Source organism: Corythoichthys intestinalis, chromosome 6 (assembly GCF_030265065.1).
Source record: "Corythoichthys intestinalis isolate RoL2023-P3 chromosome 6, ASM3026506v1, whole genome shotgun sequence".
Classification (NCBI taxonomy): domain Eukaryota; kingdom Metazoa; phylum Chordata; class Actinopteri; order Syngnathiformes; family Syngnathidae; genus Corythoichthys; species Corythoichthys intestinalis.
Window position 1 is genome coordinate 27310783 of NC_080400.1, and position 23362 is coordinate 27334144.

Genomic DNA, 23362 nt, shown 5'->3' on the forward strand with positions numbered 1-23362 from the left:
TCCAGCGATTGTGTCACTTCTTTTGTGATATATTTTCCTTGATACTGTAAAAGTGACTTTTTTTGGGGGGAAAAAAAAGAATTCTTTGGGTGAGCCACATTGGTGGTCCAAGCCTAACTGACTGGAAGGAGGAAAAGAAATTGTCAGGCGTCAGCTGAGTTAAGTCTAGAGCGCTGTTGGCGACTAACCGTTCATGTTCACAGTAAAGAGGTTATTGATCGACCACTGCTTGTCTTCATTTTGTCATCTCAGTATACTGTCTGTGTTTTCATTGTTCCAAGAGGCTGTTCTGTGAATTTGCTGAAGGTTGAGGTGAGGATTCAGGCCATTAGCTTTATTAAAAACAGCAAATATGGCGGAATGACGGCTTTAATTTACTGTTTTAATAATATTTTTAAATTAAATATGTTGAACGTTTCAATTTTTGTGCCTTTTTGAACAAAAGAAAAATGACATTGCTTCGAGTGGCCGGGCATTTTTTTTTCCGGGCTGAGGGAGATTGGTGGGGTCAAAGTACATCATTCTCTGTCGCCCTGTAAATCTGCACTGCCCCCTAGGGCCTGGCATGAATACTACATCATTTTCATGCGGAATTGCGACATTGTTCAAATGGAGACGCAAATGCAAATGCAAATTTGAAATTTTTCGTATTATTGGAGAGTCACCAAGTAAATGACCCCTGAGTCCAAGTAAGATTAGTAGTAGAAAAATGCTTGCCTTTATTCAATGCTTCATTGAGTGAGTCCACTAAAATCCACTCATGCTTTGACGCTGCTGAGAACAGCCTCACACTTACATAATGAGTTGCCACAGCACACTACCGCTAGTGTGTAACAAGCTAAACGATGATTGACACATCCGTATCTTTGATTGTAGAGCTACAAAGCCTTGACTCGCCAGATCAAAGCTACAAACCTGTCAATCTTCGTTGACCTTAAGTAGAATGAAGCAGAAAAAACATATTTTTTTAAATTAAACACCCGATCCTTTTTACTCCATTCTGATTCTCTGAAAAATGGCACGATCGGCCCGATTTCCGATCACGTGATCGGATCGGGACATCGCTAAATTGGTTCAGAAAAATAAGTAAGAAATAAAAATTCAGAATTACCTTCATAATAATTTTTCAAGGGGGAAAAGTCTTTATTATTTTTCTGGATGTACAGTATTTCTGAACTGTATTGCAGACTATACGTTGCTCCACACATTAAGTCAATTAAGTCCAAAAATGCCTCATGGTGGCAAAAAAAAAATACATAGCACTTGACTATAAGTCACATTTTCATGGGGGCGAATTTATGTCGCAGCCCTGAGAGCACAGTCTCTCAGTGCTAATCTTAAACCTAGTATTCCACATTTCAGATTATGTAAAATTATCCATTTTAAGATCATATACAATAAGTTGCATCTAAATATAAGTGCTCCAGCCAAACTATGAAAACAAACTTAGACTTATAGTCCAGAAAACGTTAGTTAACCAGTTCAATACGTATTCATGGCAAGACCTCCTTCCGATTGCTCTTGAAATGTTTACACATTTTAGGATTAAGGTGGCTACTACACTAAATGAAAGAGGGAGAATATGCTGACAGTGATGAGTGGGAGTCCAAGGCAATGCGCACTCCAGACATTAGTGTGGAAGTGAAATCGGCTCTCCGAGGGCAGAAAAACACAAAAACCATTGACCGACCCTGACACTCTTTAGAAGCAGCATCGAATAAAACAATGAGAAACAGGTGAAGATAAAGGATTCAAACCTGCTTGTGACACAATTGGGTGACTGACCTTTTATGGGACTAGCTGATATAATGCAGTGAGCTAACAAGCACGCTAATATCGATTCCACCTCTACGCTAATGGAAATACATCACCCAGATAATGTCTTGACAGCGCTATCTATCTTCAGAGAAATTTGGTCATCTGCATGACTTCCTGCAGTCTTACTTTTGAGAGAAGACATCAGTCAGTAGTTGTAGTTTGCATCGGTTGACTACATCATACTAAGAAGCTCAGTTCTATACCAGAGGAAAGTTTAACAAACATAATGTTATAGTTGTTCACTTTTGGATTTCAGTACAATGAGCAAAAGAACAACATTGTGGCCAGTTGATATATGAAGTTAACTTGTTGATACACTTGTTGCCTCCTGAAAAGCTTGAGCTTCTTTTTTTCCCCTCTCAATATAAAAGTTATGTTTCATCATGATGGTTGAGGGAAAAAAGAGATTCTTTTGAGAAATAATAGCATTTTTTGTAAATGTTCTTTTTTTAAGAAAAATATAAACGGATGTTTTAGAAGAAAGGTGCTTTTTTTCCCAGAAGAAAATTAGTTTAACCAGACCTAAGCATGCCGCTGAAAAGCATGACACATTCGCGTCTCTAAACCAAGAAATACACTGAGTTTTACCCATCAAAATCAAATCATTAAAGTGCATACGACAGGATAAAAAAAGTCTTAAATAGCATTATTATGTGAATTAGAATCATATTTTAAGACGATTCGACTACCATAAACAACAAGTTGGCAAAGCGCAGATGATGAGAAATTAGTCTTTTAATCCGCCGTTTAGACACACCTACCATTATAGGGCTCTAGCGTCTCCAACAGGAGGATGACGTCATCCTCCTGGGTCCTGTCATGGGTCATGGTTTCATCTGATTTAGAATTCAAACCATTGAGGGGGAATTATTCAGAATGAGGAAAATTCGATGAAGAGAGCCGCAAAATGTCATTGTTTCAGTCACTCTACTCCAGTATTTTTACAGGATATTCTTTTTATCGAAGTATTTTTCCCCGATTGCTAAATAAATGGTATGGTCATGACAAATAACAGACTTGTACTAAATGGAATACTGAAATAATAAAAAGGCATTTATTCAGTACGACATGGCAAAATTACTCCATAATGATCAAAACTGTCGACATCACCTTTAGTGTCGCACCTCCCGAACGATATTTTATGCCACCGTAGTTAGTCAGGCTTTTGTCATTTTCCTGCCCTGGCTTCGGAGAATGTAAACAAACCAAGAGGAGTGACATCTAGCGGACATGGTAACGCGAACCGAGTTTCAAAGTTTATTCTCAGCTTTCGAGGCAAAATCACTCAAAACTACCCGGGATCATGTCACAGGTTGGCAGGGTTGTCGATTGTCATCGCCTATCAGCAACCCGCCCGGCTGCGGGCAAGTCCTTTATTAAAAGAAAGTTTGTAGTGTTTACTTTGTAATCGCTCTATTCACGGCCATTTTTAACTCAAAGTTGCAATTCCTGATTGGGTTGAAAATTTGAAAGAACACCGGGCATACGAAGAGGGCAATAAGCTGAGTATAGCGCTCTTCCGGCGAGGGGTGCACGACAAGCAGTAAACCCGAGACTGAAGCCGGAAGTCACTCATTTTCATGGCGCGGGATTCAAAAATTATATATATAAAACGAGGGCTTCCACACACATCCAAGAGGATTTCATTCACGAGCATAAAACACCACGCAAATATGAAATAAACATGCTTTTTGGTGTCATACGCACTTTAAATAACCAATAAAAGCATGAATTATCCCTGACCAAAAAAATGCACTTTGTTCTGGTGTTGAGTTGAGTAAAAATCAGCGGAGATTTTTTATATTTGCAAACAGAAAAAAATGCTGGTCTGAAGAGGTAATAGAGTAATTATTTTAACATTTATTATATGTTATAATATTTATTATTATATTATATATTTTAGTTTACCATTTCTGTCCAAGAAAAAATCTTGTATAAATTTTTGAAAATGCATAACCAAAAATAAAATAAAATAAAATAAATTAACGGGTCGTTAAATCCTTTTCGCTTGTGACAATTGCTGTGGCAGTGAATGTTAAATAATCATCCAAGCAGAATTCACATGTGGTTTCATAAAGATTTCAGGACAGCTATCACAAAAATATAGTTAAATATAGTAAATAGTTTTATAATTTAAACCAAAACAAATCACAATTTTCACCTGACCAGAGAATTCACCATCAGGATTTGAAGCAGGACAAATTTTAGCAGTTCGCAATGCCCTGTGCATCAAACAGTGCCTGAATGAGAAGTGCATAAAGAGTCGCATTGCTGGAGAAACCTCCCCATTCCCTACTCAACCAACCTAGCTCTCTCTATATATTTCCATGCCCTCTTTTAAAAGTTCAAGAAGGTCATGAAGGGGGCATGTTTTGAAGAAGCAAAGATGACCGCGACGACGAAGCTATGGAGGAATCCCCTTGGCATTGCCTGAAGGCGTGACAGAGAAGCCTCAGAAAATGCATAGGAAAGTTACTTTGAAGAGGAAAACTTCATTTGAATTTGAACTATATCTTTGCTATACTGGTCCCAGACTTTTTCTGACACACTTTACAGGAGGACATACTGTTTGATTTAGTTGCTGTTGGACATTATGTTCACCTCTTTAGGGTGTTTTTTTTAATGCAAAAAAATACTATTGCACATACTATTGTCTGGTTACACATGGAGGTTGTGCCCTGAAAGGACATTACCAATTAGCTGTGATCAATAAGTACAGCCAGCATACAAAGAGTGAGCAGGGCCGGATACATCCGTAATGTGCACCTGCGGGTCTGCGGGATCGCCATTCTCCTCTAAGCCAATGACAATGCTGGGAAACTCTTGACACCCTTTACAGCAAAGTGTCTCCTCGCGCTGTCACTAGGCAGACTACTCAGACTGGGAACGTGGAAATACAAAGGACGAGCGGCTTGTGATGCGTTTGCTCGCAGGTGTCGCACTGAGCCACGTTGGACATTATCTGAGGGAGATAAGCAGTAGCGTGACAGGCAACCTTTAATTCCCCATGGGAGCTAGTACTCTGCTCTGCAAGTCCCACTATACAAGCATAATGGGGTGCCGGATGAATGCATGAACATGCTGGATGACAACACCGCAGTCATTCTCCTCTGTATTCAAAACCATGCATATCAACATGCATGTGAAAAGGAAAGGGAATGAAGGGCAGCAGTAAGAGATTACATATCTTTGGGGGAGTTCAGAAGGCATTATGAGAGCGCAAATTGCATTCGCCACCTCCCTGCCTCTCCCTTCAGGGCGGCCGGGTGGATGTAATGATCCCTTGGCGTGGAGAAGCCAGTCACAAATTGCTCCTATCTCCATAATGCTAGAGGAGCACGGTGGGGAGATGAGGAGTGTGTTTATTCCTGCCAATCAGGAACACGTCCTTTAATGTTGAGAAATGATGGCAAATATTGACACTGGTCTCAATTGGATGGGGATCGATAATGATTCAGCAAGCCTTGTTAAGCATCGATCATTGACTGATGCTGCCTCTGAGGTGTTTGCTATTGAAACAGCAATAGCTGAAAGATAAAGGGACCGGTGTGTTTTTTTACATGTTTTTATTCATTAACAAACCAATTTCCCGCAACAGTAGGTGCACTTAAATTTGAATTAGTTGATTTTTACAACTAAAAGAAATTGATTTGAAGAATCTTATAAACAACAATTGTTTCTAGAATCCCATCGGAACAATGAGACCGGAAGTAATCTGTTCCAGGGTCAGCTATCACAATCATTCATTCATTTTCTGTACCACTTATTAAAAACATACAAGTTCATACAAATTTCAGTTCCATAGTGTATAATGCAAATTAGAGCTGAAACGATTACTCGAATAATTCACATAACTCGATTTTAAAAAATTGATCAAGAAATTGTTCAATTTTGCCAGCTCTAAGCAGGACGTTTTGCCCGGACTACTTTTAATGCGGTACAACACGCTCACGTCACGTGCTTAGAGGAAGAAGGCAGAGATGCCGGATATATTTGATTTCAACCATACATGAATATAGAGGTAACGACGAAGAAGCCGACGAGAGCGAAGAGAAAGGCACCAAGAAAAAGCAGAAAATGTCAAAAATGTGGGAGCATTTAAAGCTGGAGAACACGGCGAACACTGTTTCCTGTATTCACTGTAAGACAGCGCTTGCATAACACTACCCACACACGGTCCCGGCTACCCGCGGCCCTGCTGATGCTTCCCCTCGCAATCCGCCTGCCTAGTCCGCACTCCACCGAAGGCATCACGTTTACTCCGAGAGTGAAGGAGCGATACTCGGGACAAGGTAAAATTAAGTTAACGTAGCGCTAATAAATAAGATTAACATTACTGTACCCTGCTAACGTAACGTTAGCCCTGAGGAGAGCTAGGTTTCTATTAATTATGAATACTGTCGATGTGTGGCTAACATGTCTTTGATAGGGGCTTTATTTAATCTGTAAAAACACAGCGCTGTAGAGGGATGAAGGTGTAAAATAAAAACGTAATAAAGCTAACTGTCAATTGTATCTCGGTAGTCATTGATAGATACAGTGGGGAGAACAAGTATTTGATACACTGCCAATGGGAAAACCCATTGGCAGTGTATCAAATACTTGTTCTCCCCACTGTAAAACACCAAGTAGCACTGGTGTCTAATGTGCTCCATTACAGCAGGTATCACACATTTATCTTGAAGACTGCAAAAACTCTAAATCCTATCAGGACTTACAATTTAGACTTAAACTTAAAACTTAACTAGAACTTAAAAATAGCTCGACAAAAATGGAAATTCAACTGAAACACGTGGGAAAAACACCTAATTTTTAAGTGATGTGTGTTATTAAGCGTAATCACATTTTTAGGTAAGAAATAAGACTTTATAAAAAAAATTCTAGTTGATGACTATATATATATATATATATATATATATATATGTAAATATTAGGGCTGTCAAATGATTAAAATTTTTAATTGAGTTAATCACAGCTTAAAAATTAATCGTAATTAATCGATATTCAAAACATCTATAAAATATGCCATATTTTTCTGTAAATTATTGTTGGAATGGAAAGATAAGACACAAGACGGATATATACATTCAACATACTGTACATAAGTACTGTATTTGTTTATTATAACAATAAATCAACAAGATGGCATTAACATTAACATTCTGCTAAAGCGATCCATGAATAGAAAGTCTTGTAGTTCTGAAAAGATAAATGTTAGGACAAGTTATAGAAATTTTATATTAAAACCCCTCTTAATGTTTTCGTTTTAATAAAATTTGTAAAATTTTCAATCAAAAAATAAACTAGTAGCTCGCCATTGTTGATGTCAATAATTACACAATGCTCAGAGTGCTTAAACCCATAAAATCAGTCGCACCCAAACGCCAGCAGAGGACGAAAAAACACCAAAAACACAAAAACTACATCGCCATCTACCTACTGGTGACGCATCACCAGGAGCAATGTGGGGTTCAGTATCTTGCTCAAGGATACTTAGGCGAGTTCATCAGGGCAGAGAATTGAACCCACAACCTCTGGGTTGGGGGACAACTACTCTACCACTGAGCCACGCCATCCCGTTACAGCCCCTTAACGCGATCATTTTGACAGCCCTAATATATATATATATATATATATATATATATATATATATATATATTCATTTTTTGCAGTTTATTCACATTTTTGGAACTTATTTTCTCAAATTATGAGTCTCCGAGGGGTTTGAGTGTTCAATTTTCACTGTATTGCTTTGTTGCGTTCCACTCTGTTCAACAGATAGGTAAACTCTGTCATATCGGCTTTTGGAGCTACAGTACTTTGTCATCTTGAGGGTTTAAAGAGATTAGAAAAAAAACAAGTGCAGAGTTAGGCCATGAAAGGAGTTTTTAAAAAAGTGTATCTTGGAAAAAAGAAGCAGTAAAATGTTAAGTCAATTCCCATAGTGTTACTAGTATTGTTACCTCCGCCAGTAGGTGAAACCTATGCAAGGTGGTGTCTATGTCTTCAGTTCCATATATATTTCTGTTTGTTTGTAAGTTTTTCTTCAAGATAACTGAAAAAAAGGGGATTTTGATCAAATTTGCAGGATATGCTTAAAATATTAAATTGCCTGTGACACAAAAAGCATATTTTTTTCATATTACACTCGGTATTTTATGCTCCAGAATGAAATGGACCGCTTGGATGTGTGTAGAAGCGATTGATATATTTATTAAACTTTTTGAATCCCGCACCATGAAAATGAATGACTTCCGCCCAGAGTCTGGATTGAGGAAGAAGGCGAATGTGATGTCAGACAGACTAATCAATTTCACAATACAGCCATTACTATAGTATGCAAAAGGACTGCGGTTTCAGTTGATTTTGCGGATTAATTCGTTTATTTTTCGCATCATGCCAGCCCAATGTGCTGCAGGCTTTTGTTGCTACACCAGGGAGAGTTGTGTAAGGCTTTCGGGATTTCCAAAAGATCCTGTTCACCGCGAAGAATGGGCAAAACAAGTCCGACAATCTAGAGACTATTGGATGGATGACGAAGTGAGTAAGCTACGTGTTCTATGTTATGTTAAATACTGGGATCATGGCAAACATTTTAATAAGGATTTGGCTTGCAATTTGCGGGTGACAGTGCTCACTGTCCACCGAGAAAGCCACTCGCACGACGACCGGCGGCATGGTCGCCGGCCAATAAAGGCTTGGACCCGGGGAACCTCCCACTCTCGGTTCCGCTTCTCGATTGTGTCAAGACTTCGATCCCCCTCGGCCCTCTTCACATGCCCGCTTAGAGAGCGCTATATCCAGCTTGGGCTCGGGCAGCCAAGCGCTCTGACGTCGGCCGGTTTTTCCACCGAGAATGCGTCATTTTCGGCGTTCATTCCCCTCTGCATCCCCAGCGACGAGCGCTGCCTGCCGGCCGGGGCCACAATGCAATGACGTGCCGAAAGTTGCTCGCCGCCGGGGTCTGGCCGATCGGTGAAGACAATCACCCCCGCCGCTGTGTGTGACATGAGTTGGTGTAGTTTTTTGTGATTTTTCGTTTTCGAAAGGCGAGGAAGAGACTTGGAAGAGCCACTCGATTCGTGTTAGCATGTCGCCTAGCTCTCACGCCACTTGTATTGTCTACGCTCTTTTCTCCGTCTCCGAAGCCAGGGCAGGGAAATAACAAAAGCCGGATTAACTCTGGGGGCATAAAATACCGTTCGGGAGGTTTAAGAAGTCGGCAGTTTTAAACAGTACGGAGTAATTTAACCCTGTCGTACTGAATAAATGCATTTTTAATATTTTATATTCCATTTAGCACAAGCACAAGCGCTGTTAATTTTCATGGCCATACAATTTATTTAGCAATTGGGGAAAAATACTAAGATGAAAAGAAAATCCTCTAAAAATATTGTAGAAGAGAGATAAAAACAATGATGACATTTTGCTGCTCTCCGTCGAATTTTCCTCGTTTTGAATCTTCCTCCTCCAATGCGCTGAATTCTAAATTAGCTGAAATCGTTACTCTGCCGACGTTATAACCCAGATGGTGGCGCCAGAGTGCTATAATGACAGGAAAGGCTAAACGGCGAATTGAAAGACTCATTTACCGTCATCTGCGCTTTGCCAAATTGTTGTATATAGTCGAATTATCTCAAAATATGATTTTAATTCACATAATAATGCTATTTAAGAGTTTTTTTATGGTGTCACAGGCACTTTAAAGGGAAAAGGTGATTTTATTTGGGTTAATGCGCCCAAAGGCCATAGAGGCAGACGGACATCCGGGCATTTAATGACGTCACCAGCCACAACAAAGCGTCGCCATATTGACAATGGGGTAAAACACCAGTCACTTATAATAGAAACGCATTGAACTTTCGTCTTATTTGCCTTCTTTTTTCCGTCGGAATGGCTAAAAGTTGCTGTGTTGCGGGTTGTCACACAAGGAAGAGTTCGGAGCCGCATTTGAAGTTCTTCATTCTTCCACTTGAGAAAAAAAGGAGTAACAAATGGCTGAGCGCAATTAATTGTGGAACAGTAAAAGAAGACGGTTCCGTGGACTATTTTCGCCTGTGGGAACCTAAATCCAAGCACATTTACGTTTGCAGCCGACATTTTATTACTGGTTAGTTTAATCGATTATATTTTGCCCCAATTAGCTGCTACGATTCAATAGACTAGGCAGTGGTTATTTTTACCTTAACCGGCAACTCGCAAAACATTTTTTTTCTTTTGACGTGAACTGCTCTGATTAGTCAATCGGTATATTATTGGCCTGGTGGAAATTTTTTTTTTGCCATGATGTGTTGATGGCTAAATAAAGCTTGGAGGCGAATTAACGGTAAGGCAGAAATAATCACTTCGTATATACTACCAATTTTCTCAGTTCCACACAGTACATATTCCACGTAAATGATAAAGGTCAACTTACTGGGTGATTTTATGAGGTAGTTGTAGAGGTTTCCGGATTCCACTGCAGGCCATTCCTTTGTTTATCCAGCTATCAGCTCCAACTTTGTATCGGCAGCTTTGTACGCCAATAAATGCTCATTTTAAATTGCATCGCCTCCTCGCGTCTGTCGGCAGTGACTCGTGATAATAGTAAGCCACGTTTAAGACATTTTTAGGAAAAACAGACGCAAAACACACCTGAAATATATGAATTTCAGACGTCTGTCTATGGAATGTTAAGCTGTGCGTACCCCCTTCACAAAATGGCGACACGTTGCTAAGCGAGGTGACGTCATCGTGACATCACACCGACTTCTTCCATAGATATCAAATAAAGTAATTTTGAGATAACTTGATAACGGATTGTCCTATTTAAATCAAGGGTAGGTGATATGTATTTGGGAATGAGGGAAAAGGTAAAAGGGGTCATGAATGTGCAAGACGATTTGGTGGCATAATGTTCAAGTCATAAACGTCAAAAGGGCATCTAAAGTGAACTCCTACAACTCAAAACTGATTCGTCAAATTTTCACTTAAAATGCATTTTAATTTTGATTTTTTTTTCTTAATGTGACTGAAAATGTGGTTATACAGTTCATCTGCACAATCACAAAAGGTTTTTTTCATACCTTAGGGCAGGGGTGCCCAAGTCCGGTCATCGAGAGCCCCTATCCAGCTTGTTTTCCATGTCTGCCTCCTTGAAAACACCTGAATCCAATGATCAGCTCATCAGCAAGCTCTGCAGGAGCCTGATAATGATCCTGATTATTTGAGTCAGGTGTGTTGAAGGAGGGAGAAATGGAAAACAAGCTGGATAGGGGCTCTCGAGTCGAGGACTGGACTTGGGCACCCCTGCCTTAGGGAGTGCCCACTCTACCAAATATGGCGATGCTTTGAATTTGGCTAATCAGGTGGCGCTCACAGAACGCTCCTTTACATATTTTGATATTTTTCTCACACAAATATACTGATTTCTTCTTGCCAACAGGGCCGCTGTTCAAGGGAGAATTGCAAGTACCTTCACCCCCCTCCCCATCTGAAGACCCAACTGGAGATCAACGGAAGGAACAACCTCATTCAGCAGAAGAACATGGCCATGTTAGCCCAGCAGATGCAGATCGCAAATGCCATGATGCCTGGCACTCAGCTGCAACCCGTGGTGAGTAGCGATAGAGGCACACCCACGACTAAAGACCTGCGATGCATGCATTTTGGACAAATGTAGCAATTTCAGTTCATGATTTGGGTGGGTTTGGTGGTGAACCTGTATCAAAGACCTTTGTAATGACCCTGAACAGAGTGCAATCATTTCTTCGGCAGCTGTTCTGACTCTTTGGGGACAAAATGTCCTCATTAAAAGCAGGGAGTGCTTGCACTTTAATATTTGGCTTCAGACAGCCTCACCCCACTATAGACACACCCACATATAAAACCCGCACACACATTGAAATTCTCTTTCTCATTTCAATATGATGAATGGTCAATGAGAACTGTCAGACCGTTGACACTAATCAAATTTAAAGGGGACATACTGTATATAGTACCTATACACATACATAGACTCTAATAACGAGCTATTGTTACATAGAATTCGTAAAATTGGTTATATTCCCTGATCCTTTTGGTATTTTGATGAAAGTATATCAGAAACTGTTTTATATTGACACTTTGGGCTTGTTTGAAAGATCAAACTTTAATTAGAATATTTAACCCCTTATAGAGCAAGTGACTCCAAGGTCTCAATAATAATTACATGTTAGAGAAACACTTTTTAATCAGAGTATGGCCAGACGGTTGTATTACAATATAATTTTTGTGTGTATTTATTTGGATTCTTTTTGTTGAGCAGTAACATTCTCCCTAAGTAGCAGCACTGGTATTAAACTTGCAAACACACAAGTAAATATTGAGCTATAATATACAGTTTCATTCATTTTTCCTACCGACCCTGGTTGTGTGCTGGTCACCAAGTTCCAACTATTAACTGATTTATGGCGAGCGGCTAGCCTAGCTTGCTTAACAGGCGGAACTAATTTAGAGCGTAGCACAGACACAAAGGCTACGTTACGAGACAAATAGTTAAGCATCTGAGGTTTAGGGGGGCACACAAATACACTCAAGATTTGACTCATTACATGTTACCTCTGCGTAGGGGCTGCAGGCGAGGGAGAGGTGAGAGTGTGGATGGCAGTTATTGTACAGTGCTGCTCCTGCTGAAATTAATGTGCCGTCTTCATGTCCGCGCGCCGCGTTCTCGTTGACAAATGATGGGCACGCCTGGCACAGGAGGGCGTGTGTCAGAACAGAGGGCGCTCTAACAGTTATTAAGTTTGAGCCGCTTGGGGGGCACAAGCATTACTAACATAATAACAATCATGACTTGATAACCTTGATAAGGGAACATGCTCAGTTAAGAGGGCAAGGGCCAGTGCTTGAGCACCACCTGGCGTTTATCTGTGCACATCTATGGCCCAGTATCATACTCTAAGGTTGATAAATAATAAATAAAAGAGCATAAATAACAAATAACATTTTTAAAAGCCCACTTGTATGTTTTTTTTTAATGACAAATATAATAAAAATGAATCATATTTTAAATAAAGAGAATAATAGCTGTTTTATCTTTTTTAAGCCATTAAAAATATTGAGAGAATATTTAATGTCTTTTTTTCACTTTTTTTTTTTTAATTACAAATTATATAAATGAAGCTAAGTTTTAAAATAAATAAATAAATAAATAAGAGCTCATGATTAACTCATTGCCTGCCATTGACATCCAATTCATGTAAGGACTGGCTGTGAATGCTCTTTTTTACAGTGTCATTGACAGCACTAGATGCCTCTCCCAGACTGGGAGACGTACAATTCATTTTGACTGGGAGTCCCAGTCAAAATGAATTGTACGTCTAGAGTTAAATGACTTAGCCCTATAAACTATAAAGGGTTAAGTAAGACTCGCACGATCCAAAATAGCTGATTGCACACAAATGCTCACCTATCCAATAGCTTATCACCGGCATCAAGTGGAAAGCCCCTTTAGAGAGGAACACAGGAAACCATGAAAGGGTTTAAAGAGGCGATAGATCTCTGTGGGGCTGCCGAGCCTTCCCTTTCTGTTTGTGTCACCGCGAGAGAAAAGGGAGGATAGTGGAGACAGAGAAGGCAGAACACATGAGAGCGAGGCGACAAGAGATAAACGGCTAGAGAATGAAAGAAGACAGGCGGGTCAAGTGAAGGCGATAGATGACAGAGGGAGGAGAAACAGCGCTACAAAGTTGAGCAAACACACCTTTGTTGTGTACAAAGTGGCAAAAAGTGCGACAACACTGTTCTTTTGAGGATTTGTCTGCTTCTAGTCTGCCTGCTGTGGCTTTAAAAGCTTTACTTTCTCCAGCGTCATGCCACTGTATATTGCGGGGCTTCTCACATTGGGGTCCGGGGAACCCTGAGGATCTGTGAGTCATTGCTTGGGGGCATGCACAATAATTACCAATAAATTACGCCATGTAATTTAAAAAAATGCATACCAACATAAGAGGACAGGAAACATATAAAACAAACATAATATTTTATAGGAATATTCCTTCTTACGTTAGCTTTGGGCCAATTAAAGGCTGTGAACGGATTTAAGATTTTATTTTTAATCATATAAAACAGTTGGTAAACATGCTTCCCCTCATCCCCTGTGCAAATAAAATTCCTATTTTGGTGTGCCATGGATACCAACATAACATAAGGAATAAAAAAGCTATAAAAGACAATAAAAACAGATAAATACATAATAAACCTGGGAAAAAAAACAATAAAGGAATTATGGTATCAAAAATGAAACAATATGGCAACTATAGAACTCACGGAGGTACGATTATGAATTACCACATAGCACAGGGCGTCATGTTTTTTATCAGAATAGACTGTTTCTTCTGCCATGTAGTCATGTTTCAAAGACAATGAAGGCATAATGTTGAGAGATTTAACTTGTATTTGTTAAACTTGTTAAAAGGTCACTTTTAAATTTCTTTTTCTTAATACTACACTTCTTAAATGCATTTTTGATGTGTGCAGATATTTGCAGAAACGTGTGCCAATTTAATAAAACCCAAATACATATTAGATACTCTTCCTCTCTCTTCTGTTTTCATCAGACTTGTTGTGCCAGTAGGCTCAGTTAAAGGCATACACCCATATTTCCAGGTATTACAATAATAATTATAAAGTTTTTGTTGTGTGATGTCTGCAGACATGATAGTACAACTGCACATGCTCAATACGGTAAAGGAGGAGTTCAACATTTCTGGAAAATTCCCTATCGCTGTTATGTCGTAGAAACATGGGGAGGTTCATTCATTTTAACTTGTCAACTCACGATCTCAAAATCTATTCAATAGGCCATCAAATGACGCCAAAATGCTCGTGCGGACGTCAAATTCATGGGTATAGACTAAGCCGAGTGGAGATTTACGGATGTTGCTCTCTGGTGGTGCCCGCCATTACTTGGGTGTTAACACACCTCAGTAGCAGCCCAACAATAGCCAAACTATACAGTAAGGTTAACTGCTGCTAGGGTTGCCAACTCCCTGAAAATAAAAATAAGGGACACTTCATTAGTAGAGCCGACCAGCCGGATAAAAGTCACCTTTTGATAAATTTTTTTGTACGTGAAAAGTTTTTTTTTTTTTTTTTTTTTTTTTTTTTTTTTTTTTTTTTTAATTAATACAGTAATTGTAATATAATCATAATCAGAGGTACATATTTGAGTAATATAAGCACATTGAAGAACAATAATTATTGGCAATGTATTTTTAATACATTTTTAAAAGTGCAAACATATACTGAGGTGTGTTCAGAGTCCCCACAGCAATAACAATTTCAGAAATGATCACTCCAAATATAATGTGAAAATGCAAATGAAATTGACGCAACACACAAAAATAACATAAATAGCATAAATAGAGTACAGAGACAAGAACAAGATAACAAATTATCATCATTTTCAACACGCTTTTTACTCAAGCTTCACTCAAACCTCTTATCTCCCACAATCGATGTTGTCTTCTGGTATCATAATGGCAACCCACAGTACCTCGACCAATGAGATGTCAGCTCATTGGTCAGAAAACAGGAGAGGTGGGGGAATGCGTCATCAGGGGTGCCCGACTCCGGTCCTTGAGAGCCCCTATCCGGCTTGTGTTTGTTTAGGGGTGCAACGGTTCAGTTAGCCCACGGTTCGGTTTGAACCTCCGTTTTGGGATCACGGTTGCGGTTCGGTTTCGGTTTGCTTTTTGCATTTTTTTTTTTTAAACTGCCTTTATTTTGCTTTTAAGAAAATGAAGTAACATTTAAAATGTAAACATGTTCGACTGTTAAAATGCCTCTTAGCTCTTTGGCTAGTTTAGTGACTGACGACTGAAATACACACACAGTAGTAAAAAAGTTACTTGGCAAAGTAACTGGTGTTACCTTTCATGTTTTTTTTTTTCATTAAAACAAAAAAAACAAAAAACATAGTAACCTTTGCTATGTTTGGAGGTCATTTAATGTTCTGAATCAACCGTTAAAGTTGATAAAATTGCTCCCGTTTTTGCATTAGTTCCCTTCTGTCTGCTTTTGACATGTGAACATTTTAAAACTGTTTCATCATTTAAAGATAGACTCAAGTCAAGATTTTGCCAATTTAGGAGTATTTTAGATAAAAAGTACCTTGGGTTCATTAGGAAGGTTCACTACAACAGAGCCTTTCTGAGAAGTTTACTGCTCTAAAATGGCGGCTGTTTACTAATGCTACCGAGTCTTTCATTTCGCATGTAGTTCTATATGCATGAGATATCTAGGCGTAGGTTGTAGGCTGTCGGCTACAGTCAGGAAATATTGGAGCCACCTAGCCTAGCATCGCGTTTGCTACAGCGTCACAACAAACACTCTTCCCTCTCCGTGCCTCTGACTTTTCTTGCGTTATTCAACCAACGTATTAATGAACGGAGGAAAAAAAACATAATGCATGAAAAACGTACAGAATTTGAACGTAACATACGGCGTACACATTTTAAAAATCAGTGCTCACTTGTACAAATTACGCCGAGACCGTACAACTTGACAGTTTTGAATTATAGTGGAACGTCACAGTTAGGTAGTAGCACTCTGTAGCACAGGACGTCCAACTATCAGTTGTCACGGCGAAACTATGTGCTTTAGCGAAGTCATCTTCGATGGCTTTGCGTGCCATTTCATAAATGTTGGGGAATACGTTGTTGGAGAAATATGTCCGCGGTCAAGCGTTGCAAATAAATTAACGAAGCCCGCCGTGTGTTTTCACTGGTGTCATCTCCGGGGTTGTCCTGCTCTGAGAAAGTGATATCTGTGGGTGATGCCGGCTGAGGTGCTGGAGTCATGTTATAAGTGTTGCCATTAGCATAGGGAACAAGCGCTAAGCAATGCTTACAAATTGTTTTTTTTTTTTCTTCAATATTTTCTCTCCCTCCTATTTTCTCTCCCACCACATTGTAGTCCACGGGGAAACCGAAATGTTGCCACACCGCAGATTTGAAAGAAGCCAGTGCTTCCTCAAAATTCGGTCTCTCCACTCCTCCGCTCGCCATAGCTTTTTGTTTTCTTTCTTGTTTCACTTCGCTCGTAAGCGAGAGAGGGCGTTACTCGGCTTCTATTACACAGGTGCTTGACAGCGATTGGACATTTACTTGCGGCGGGAATTTCTCCACAGCTGTGCTTCACGTCGCACACAGAGTGCGACCAATTCATTCCACAAGCGTTCGGAATAAATTAATTGCAAAACTGAAAAGGCGCGGCTCATAAAGGCGTATTGAACCGTACAGGGCAAACCGTACGGTTCAGCTTTGAACCACAAACCGTTGCACTCCTACTTGTGTTCCAGGTCTCCCTCCTCAACACACCTGAATCAAATCATCGGGATCGTTATCAGGCTTCTGCAGCGCTTGCTGATGAGCTGATCATTTGATTCAGGTGTGTTAAAGGAGGGAGACATGGAAAACAAGCTGAATATGGGTTCTCGAGGACCGGACTTGGCCACCCTTGCCCTACATATTCTTGAAAAGTACCATACCAGTATTCGTTCGTTCCACAACTAAAACACTATTTTCGATTTTCATGACAGTAGAGGACAGAGCGCGCAGAGAGCTAGTTCATTTATGAACCCACGTACTGCCTCACTCAGACTTACTTACTCACTGACACATATCTTCGCTTGACTTGACTTACTCAATGACTTAATTAACCAACTCTCACTCATTTACTGGGTCCCTTGTTCATTATTTCATGCACTATTTAGTCCCTAGCTCTTAACAGCCTTCATGATATCAGTCATAATTGTATTCAAGTTAATTATCCATATGGTAAACATGTTAAATCAATCGTGAAGATTTGTTTAATTGGGTGTAGACCGCGACTTCAGATCCTTTTGATCTTTCTTCATTTGTGAAAGAAAAAAACATGGCAACCTCACTTTGATGATCCCTCAAAGCGTTTGCATGTTAAATGTAATGTTTATATAAATATTTTTGATCTTGATTTGAGTGATCTAAATGATGATTACTGTCACACATCTATGTAGTGGTGTCAAGTGGAACGATAACAGTGAATGAATTTCATTTAACTGCATGAAAGCATGTTCAAAATGTTAGCAAAACATCACGGTAAAATGATATTCCAGAAATGGCTGCGAGCAGGGTTTTAAAAATATTTAGCGGATGACATCATGCACTGATGAAGCCACATGACTGAGATTCATTTCAATGACATCACGTCTGCTCGGGCCAAACCTTGAGCCGTGGCTTGATATCAGAGCACCTTGAGGGGTGCAAATCCACTTTTCAAGTGCACCTTGTGATAAGATTTAATTCTCCAGATACTCTTGAAGGCAGCGCTGGAAATACTACAGATTTCATGCCATTTCTCTTGATTTAATGAGAGCAGCAAGGGGCTTTGTAGCGGCTCAGGCCCTGGCTGCCGCCACTGCTCTATTACTCATTGTGTCCTGTTGGCAGGATCTCAAGGGACGACTCTTAGACTGGGGTTCAGGTCACTAACGTGCAGGCAAAACTTGCAGCATCATATCAATGATAGAAAAAACGTTTTTTTTTTCCTTTTCATATTCCGTCCGCTGTGAGCTGCTTTCACTGTTTTATTTTATTTTTTACTAAAAACTAGGGCTGTCAAATGGTTACAAATTTTAATCGAGTTAATTACAGCTTAAAAATTAATTAATCGTAATTAATCGCAATTCAAACCATCTATAAAATATGCCATATTTTTCTGTAAATTATTGTTGGAATGGAAAAACACAAGACGGATATATACATTCATCATACTGTATATAAGTACTGTATTTGTTTATTATAACAATAAATCAACAAGATGGCATTAACATTAACATTCTGTTAAAGCGACCCATGGATAGAAAGACTCTTAGTTCTTAAAAGATAAATGTTAGTACAAGTTATAGAAAAACCCCTCTTAATGTTTTCATTTTAATAACATTTGTAAAATTTTCAATCAAAAAATAAACTAGTAGCTCGCCATTGTTGATGTCAATAATTACACCATGCTCACTCATTGTGCTGAAACTCATAAAATCATTTGGGCCCAAGCGCCAGCAGACACCAAACACCAAAAAAACAAGTAACAAACGGACATTACACTGCTGTCACTTTAATCTGTTTGAGCGGGGCATGTGCGTTAATTGCGTCAAATATTTTAACGTGATTCATTTAAAAAATTAATTACCGCCCATTAACGCGATAATTTTGACAGCCCTACTAAAAACACAGACTGAAAAGAAACATTTTAAATAACGAGACGTCTTCTTGTTTATGACGGTATAAGAGGGAATGGGGAAGCATTGTATATTTAACAATAAAGAAGTAGGATCTATCTTAATAAGATTAAAGCATACCTATTAAGTGTTATGGTTTCGACGAAATTTGTACAAGTGAGCACTGATTTTTAAATGTGTACACCGTACGTTCAAAATCTGTACGTTTTTCGTGCATTGTTTTTTTTTCCTTCCGTTTGGATTTTGTCACCGTTTCGGCAACGAGACAATGTGCGTTACTATGTGTTACTACGTTGGTTGAATGACACGAGAAAAGTCAGAGACACGGTGAGAGAAGAGCGAGAGTGTAAAGGAGGGAAGAGTGTTGTGACGCTGTTGGAAACGTGATGCTAGGCTAGGTGGCTCCAATATTTCCTGACTGTAGCCGACAGCCTACAATCTACGCCCACTTGATGCTACACTAGATATCACATGCATATAGAACTGCAGGTAAAATGACACTCGGCTTCTCAAAAAGGCTCCATCCTAGCGGACCTAAGTACTTTTTAACTAAAATACTCCTAAATCGGCAAAATCCTTTACTTGAATCTATCTTTAAATGATAAAAAAGTTTTAAAACTTTCACATGTCAAAAGTAGACAGAAGGGTACTAATGCAAAAACTGTACCAATTATAACAACTTTAACAGTTGATTCACAACATTAAATGACTTCCAAAACATAGAAAATGTTACTATGGTTTTTGTTTTTTGTTTTTTTGTTTTGTTTTGTTTTTTTTTGTTTGTTTGTTTGTTTGTTTGTTTGTTTGTTTGTTTGTTTGTTTGTTTTTTTGAAAAATGAAAAAGTAATTACTCTTACATTGAGGTAACTGAGTTACTAACTCAATTACTTTTTGGGAGGGGTAATTTGTAACTGTAATTAATTACTTTTTTAAAGTAAGATTAAGAACACTGGTCATAAAGATGAAGTCTGCAAAATAAAAAGTGGCGAAAGCAGAGATTTTATTCTGCCAATTTGTTGCCAAACACAATTTGCCTGCAACTATTGCTGATCACTTCTCAGAATTGGCAAAAGAAACGTTCCCTGGCTCAAACATTGCATCGGTAAGTTAATTTTATCAATTGACCTTTTTAATTTATAATTGGACACACTAACGAACTACCTTCAAGTCAAACTGAAGAGCAAGCTGAAGTGCCATGAAGTGCAGCCATTAAAAGACATGATTGAAAGTGCCAAAAGCGCTACATAATATTATAACAAAAGTCATTGTTAAATTTTAGTAATCATGATGTAGCTGAAGATATTGATTGTTCTTTGATTGCACCAGGTTATATTTGACAATATTACCAATAAATTCATACAGTGAGGCAAATAAGTATTTAGTCAACCACTAGTTGTGCAAGTTCTCCCACTTGAAAATATTAGAAAGGCCTGTAATTGTCAACATGGTTAAACCTCAACCATGAGAGACAGAATGTGAAAAAAAAAAACAGAAAATCACATTGTTTGATGATTAAATAATTTATTTGCAAATCATGGTGGAAAATAATTATTTGGTCAATACCAAGAGTTCATCTCAATACTTTGTTATGTACCCTTTGTTGGCAATAACGGAGGCCAAACGTTTTCTGTAACTCGTCGATGGGCAACACGGACTTTCAAATCCCTCCGCAGATTTTCTATAGGGGATTGAGACCTGGAGACTGGCTAGGCCACTCCAGGACCTTGAAATGATTCTTACAAAGCCACTCCTTTGTTGCCCTGGCTGTGTGTTTGGGATCATTGTCATGCTGAAAGACCCAGCCACGTCTCAATGCCCTTGCTGATGGAAGGAGATTTTCACTCAAAACCTCTCGATACATGGCCCTATTCATTCTTTCCTTTACACAGATCAGTCGTCCTGGTCCCTTCGCAGAAAAACAGCCCCGAAGCATGATGTTTCCACCCCCATGCTTCACAGTGGGTATGGTGCAATTCAGTATTATTTTTCCTCCAAACAAGAGAACCTGTGTTTCTACCAAAAAGTTCTATTTTGGTTTCATCTGACCATAACACATTCTCCCAGTCCTCTTCTGGATCATCCAAATGCTCTCGAGCGAACTGCAGACAGGCCTGGACGTGTACTTTCTTCAGCAGGGGGACACATCTGGCAGTGCAGGATTTGAGTCCCTGGCGGCGCATTGTGTTACTGATAGTAGCCTTTGTTACTGTGGTCCCAGATCTCTGTAGGTCATTCACTAGGTCCCCCCGTGTGGTTCTGGGATTTTTGCTCCCCGTTCTTGTTATCATTTTGACGCCACGGGGTGAGGAGGGAGTTGAAAGTCCGTGTTGCCCAATGACACCCCCAAAACATGACTGCTGTAGAGGAGATCTGCATGGAGGAATGGGCCAAAATACCAGCAACAGTGTGTGAAACCTTGTGAAGAGTTACAGAAAACGTTTGGCCTCCATTATTGCCACCAAAGGGTACAAAACAAAGTATTGAGATGAACTTTTGGTATAGACCAAATGCTTATTTTCCACCATGATTTGCAAATAAATTCTTTAAAAATCAAACGGTGCGATTTTCTTTTTTTTTTTTTCCACATTCTGTCTCTCATGGTTGAGGTTTACCCATGTTGACAATTACAGGCCTCTCTAATATTTTCAAGTGGGAGAACTTGCAAAATTAGTGGTTGACTAAATACTTATTTGCCCCACTGTATATTTTAAAAATTGAGTTTTATTCTTGTTTCATATTGCACGCTATATAAAATGTTGTAATATTTGTCACCATTTGTAAGGGCATATGTCACTATTTGTAAGATTGCCAACGGCCTCGGGTTGACAGGTATGTTAAAGCCAATAAATTTTATATTTGCTCTACAAATATGGAAAAACCTGAATTTTTCAACTTTGTCAGTGATTAGAAAAAAATGAACCTCAATTTGACTCACTCTTTCATTTCAGCCCATGTTCTCAGTCTCGTCCGGTCTGGCAACCAACGGCAACGGTGGCGCGGCTGCGGCGTTTAACCCTTACCTCGGCCCGGTTTCGCCCGGCCTGATGCCCGCCGAGATTCTGCCCAGCGCTCCGGTACTGCTCACCAGCAACACCACTGTCCCTGTCCCAGTCACCACAGCGGCGCAGAAACTGATGAGGACGGATAGACTGGAGGTGAGACGCACAGAGGCATGTATTATGGAGATTTTAAATCATGATTTAATCATGTCTATCTGTTTAGAGCAAAACTCTGGTAAACACAGCAGGCATTGAACATTATTTCACAGCCCGGCAAAGCGATTAGCATTTGAATTGTGGGATGTGTCTGAATATTGAAGACCCTTCCCTCAAACAGTGTCTGTATGTAGACTTTAATTATGTATCCAATACACAGTTTGTGTACTGTAGACTACACCATTACCATAATATGGTCATTACCCAGACTTGAGCAAAGAGGAAGAGACATTAATAAGAGTAGTTCTGTGCACACATTAGCTCAGCCCCACTTTCCCAGAATGACAGTGAAACTTGTAAGGAATCTTTCCTTCTTCCATGAAACCATTCAGTCACATGATGAGCGCTGCTCGTCTAGCTGTGCGCAGCTAATCATTAATTTGACTGTAGCTCAATCTCATCCATTATGCAGCCCCACCCGGGAAACAACGACGAAAGAATAACGAGCTAATCGTTGGGATGCAGGCAGGAGGTGGGCGACAAAGTTAGGATGGTTGCATTTAACATGTAACAGTGGGCGGTCAGGTAATTGATGACGGCAGGGGGGATGAGGAAGTCGCCTGGCAGACGACACGCAGAGCGGGGGGATTGGATTGGTGACAGGACAGAATAGATGGTGGGACAGACAGGGTGGGGCTAAGAAAAAAATCCATTTGGAGACCTGTTGTGGTCATCAAGGAAGGAGGCTGAGAAGCACTATCAGATACAGAAGACTGAGCAGGCATTAGATTTCATTGCAGAGTCAAGTGTCACGCTGGAGACAACAAAAAAAAAAAGAACACCGGCTAATGGCATTCTCATAAAAACGTGGTATTCAAATCCTCTCGTTCTCCTATTGTTTGCGTTTTCAGTCGAATCCAGACAAACTGATTATCCAGGAATAGCATTGTCTGGCCAGGTTGATGACTCATAATACATTTTCTTGCTTTCAAAGTGTTTAATTTTATCGCATATTAATGAATAATAGTATTTTTTGTATCTCTTGTTATTAGGGAATGCATTCTATTTAAAACTTGAAGAATAATAAATTCCAATAAAGGGAAGAATCCAGTTGACTAAACTTTTGAGGATTACCATGATATGTAGG

At 39.5% G+C, this 23362-nt stretch overlaps 1 protein-coding gene across 5 annotated transcripts in view; it reads left to right on the forward strand.

Annotated features, from left to right (window-relative positions):
- LOC130917361 (muscleblind-like protein 1) overlaps positions 1–23362 on the forward strand; it is a 138939-nt gene that overhangs the window by 89731 nt on the left and 25846 nt on the right. For all 5 annotated transcript variants that reach the window (XM_057838687.1, XM_057838689.1, XM_057838690.1 and 2 more), the window contains 2 exons: positions 11243–11413; positions 22009–22215. In XM_057838687.1, the coding sequence (XP_057694670.1) occupies positions 11243–11413; positions 22009–22215 (378 nt within the window). The remainder of the gene's footprint in view (positions 1–11242; positions 11414–22008; positions 22216–23362) is intronic.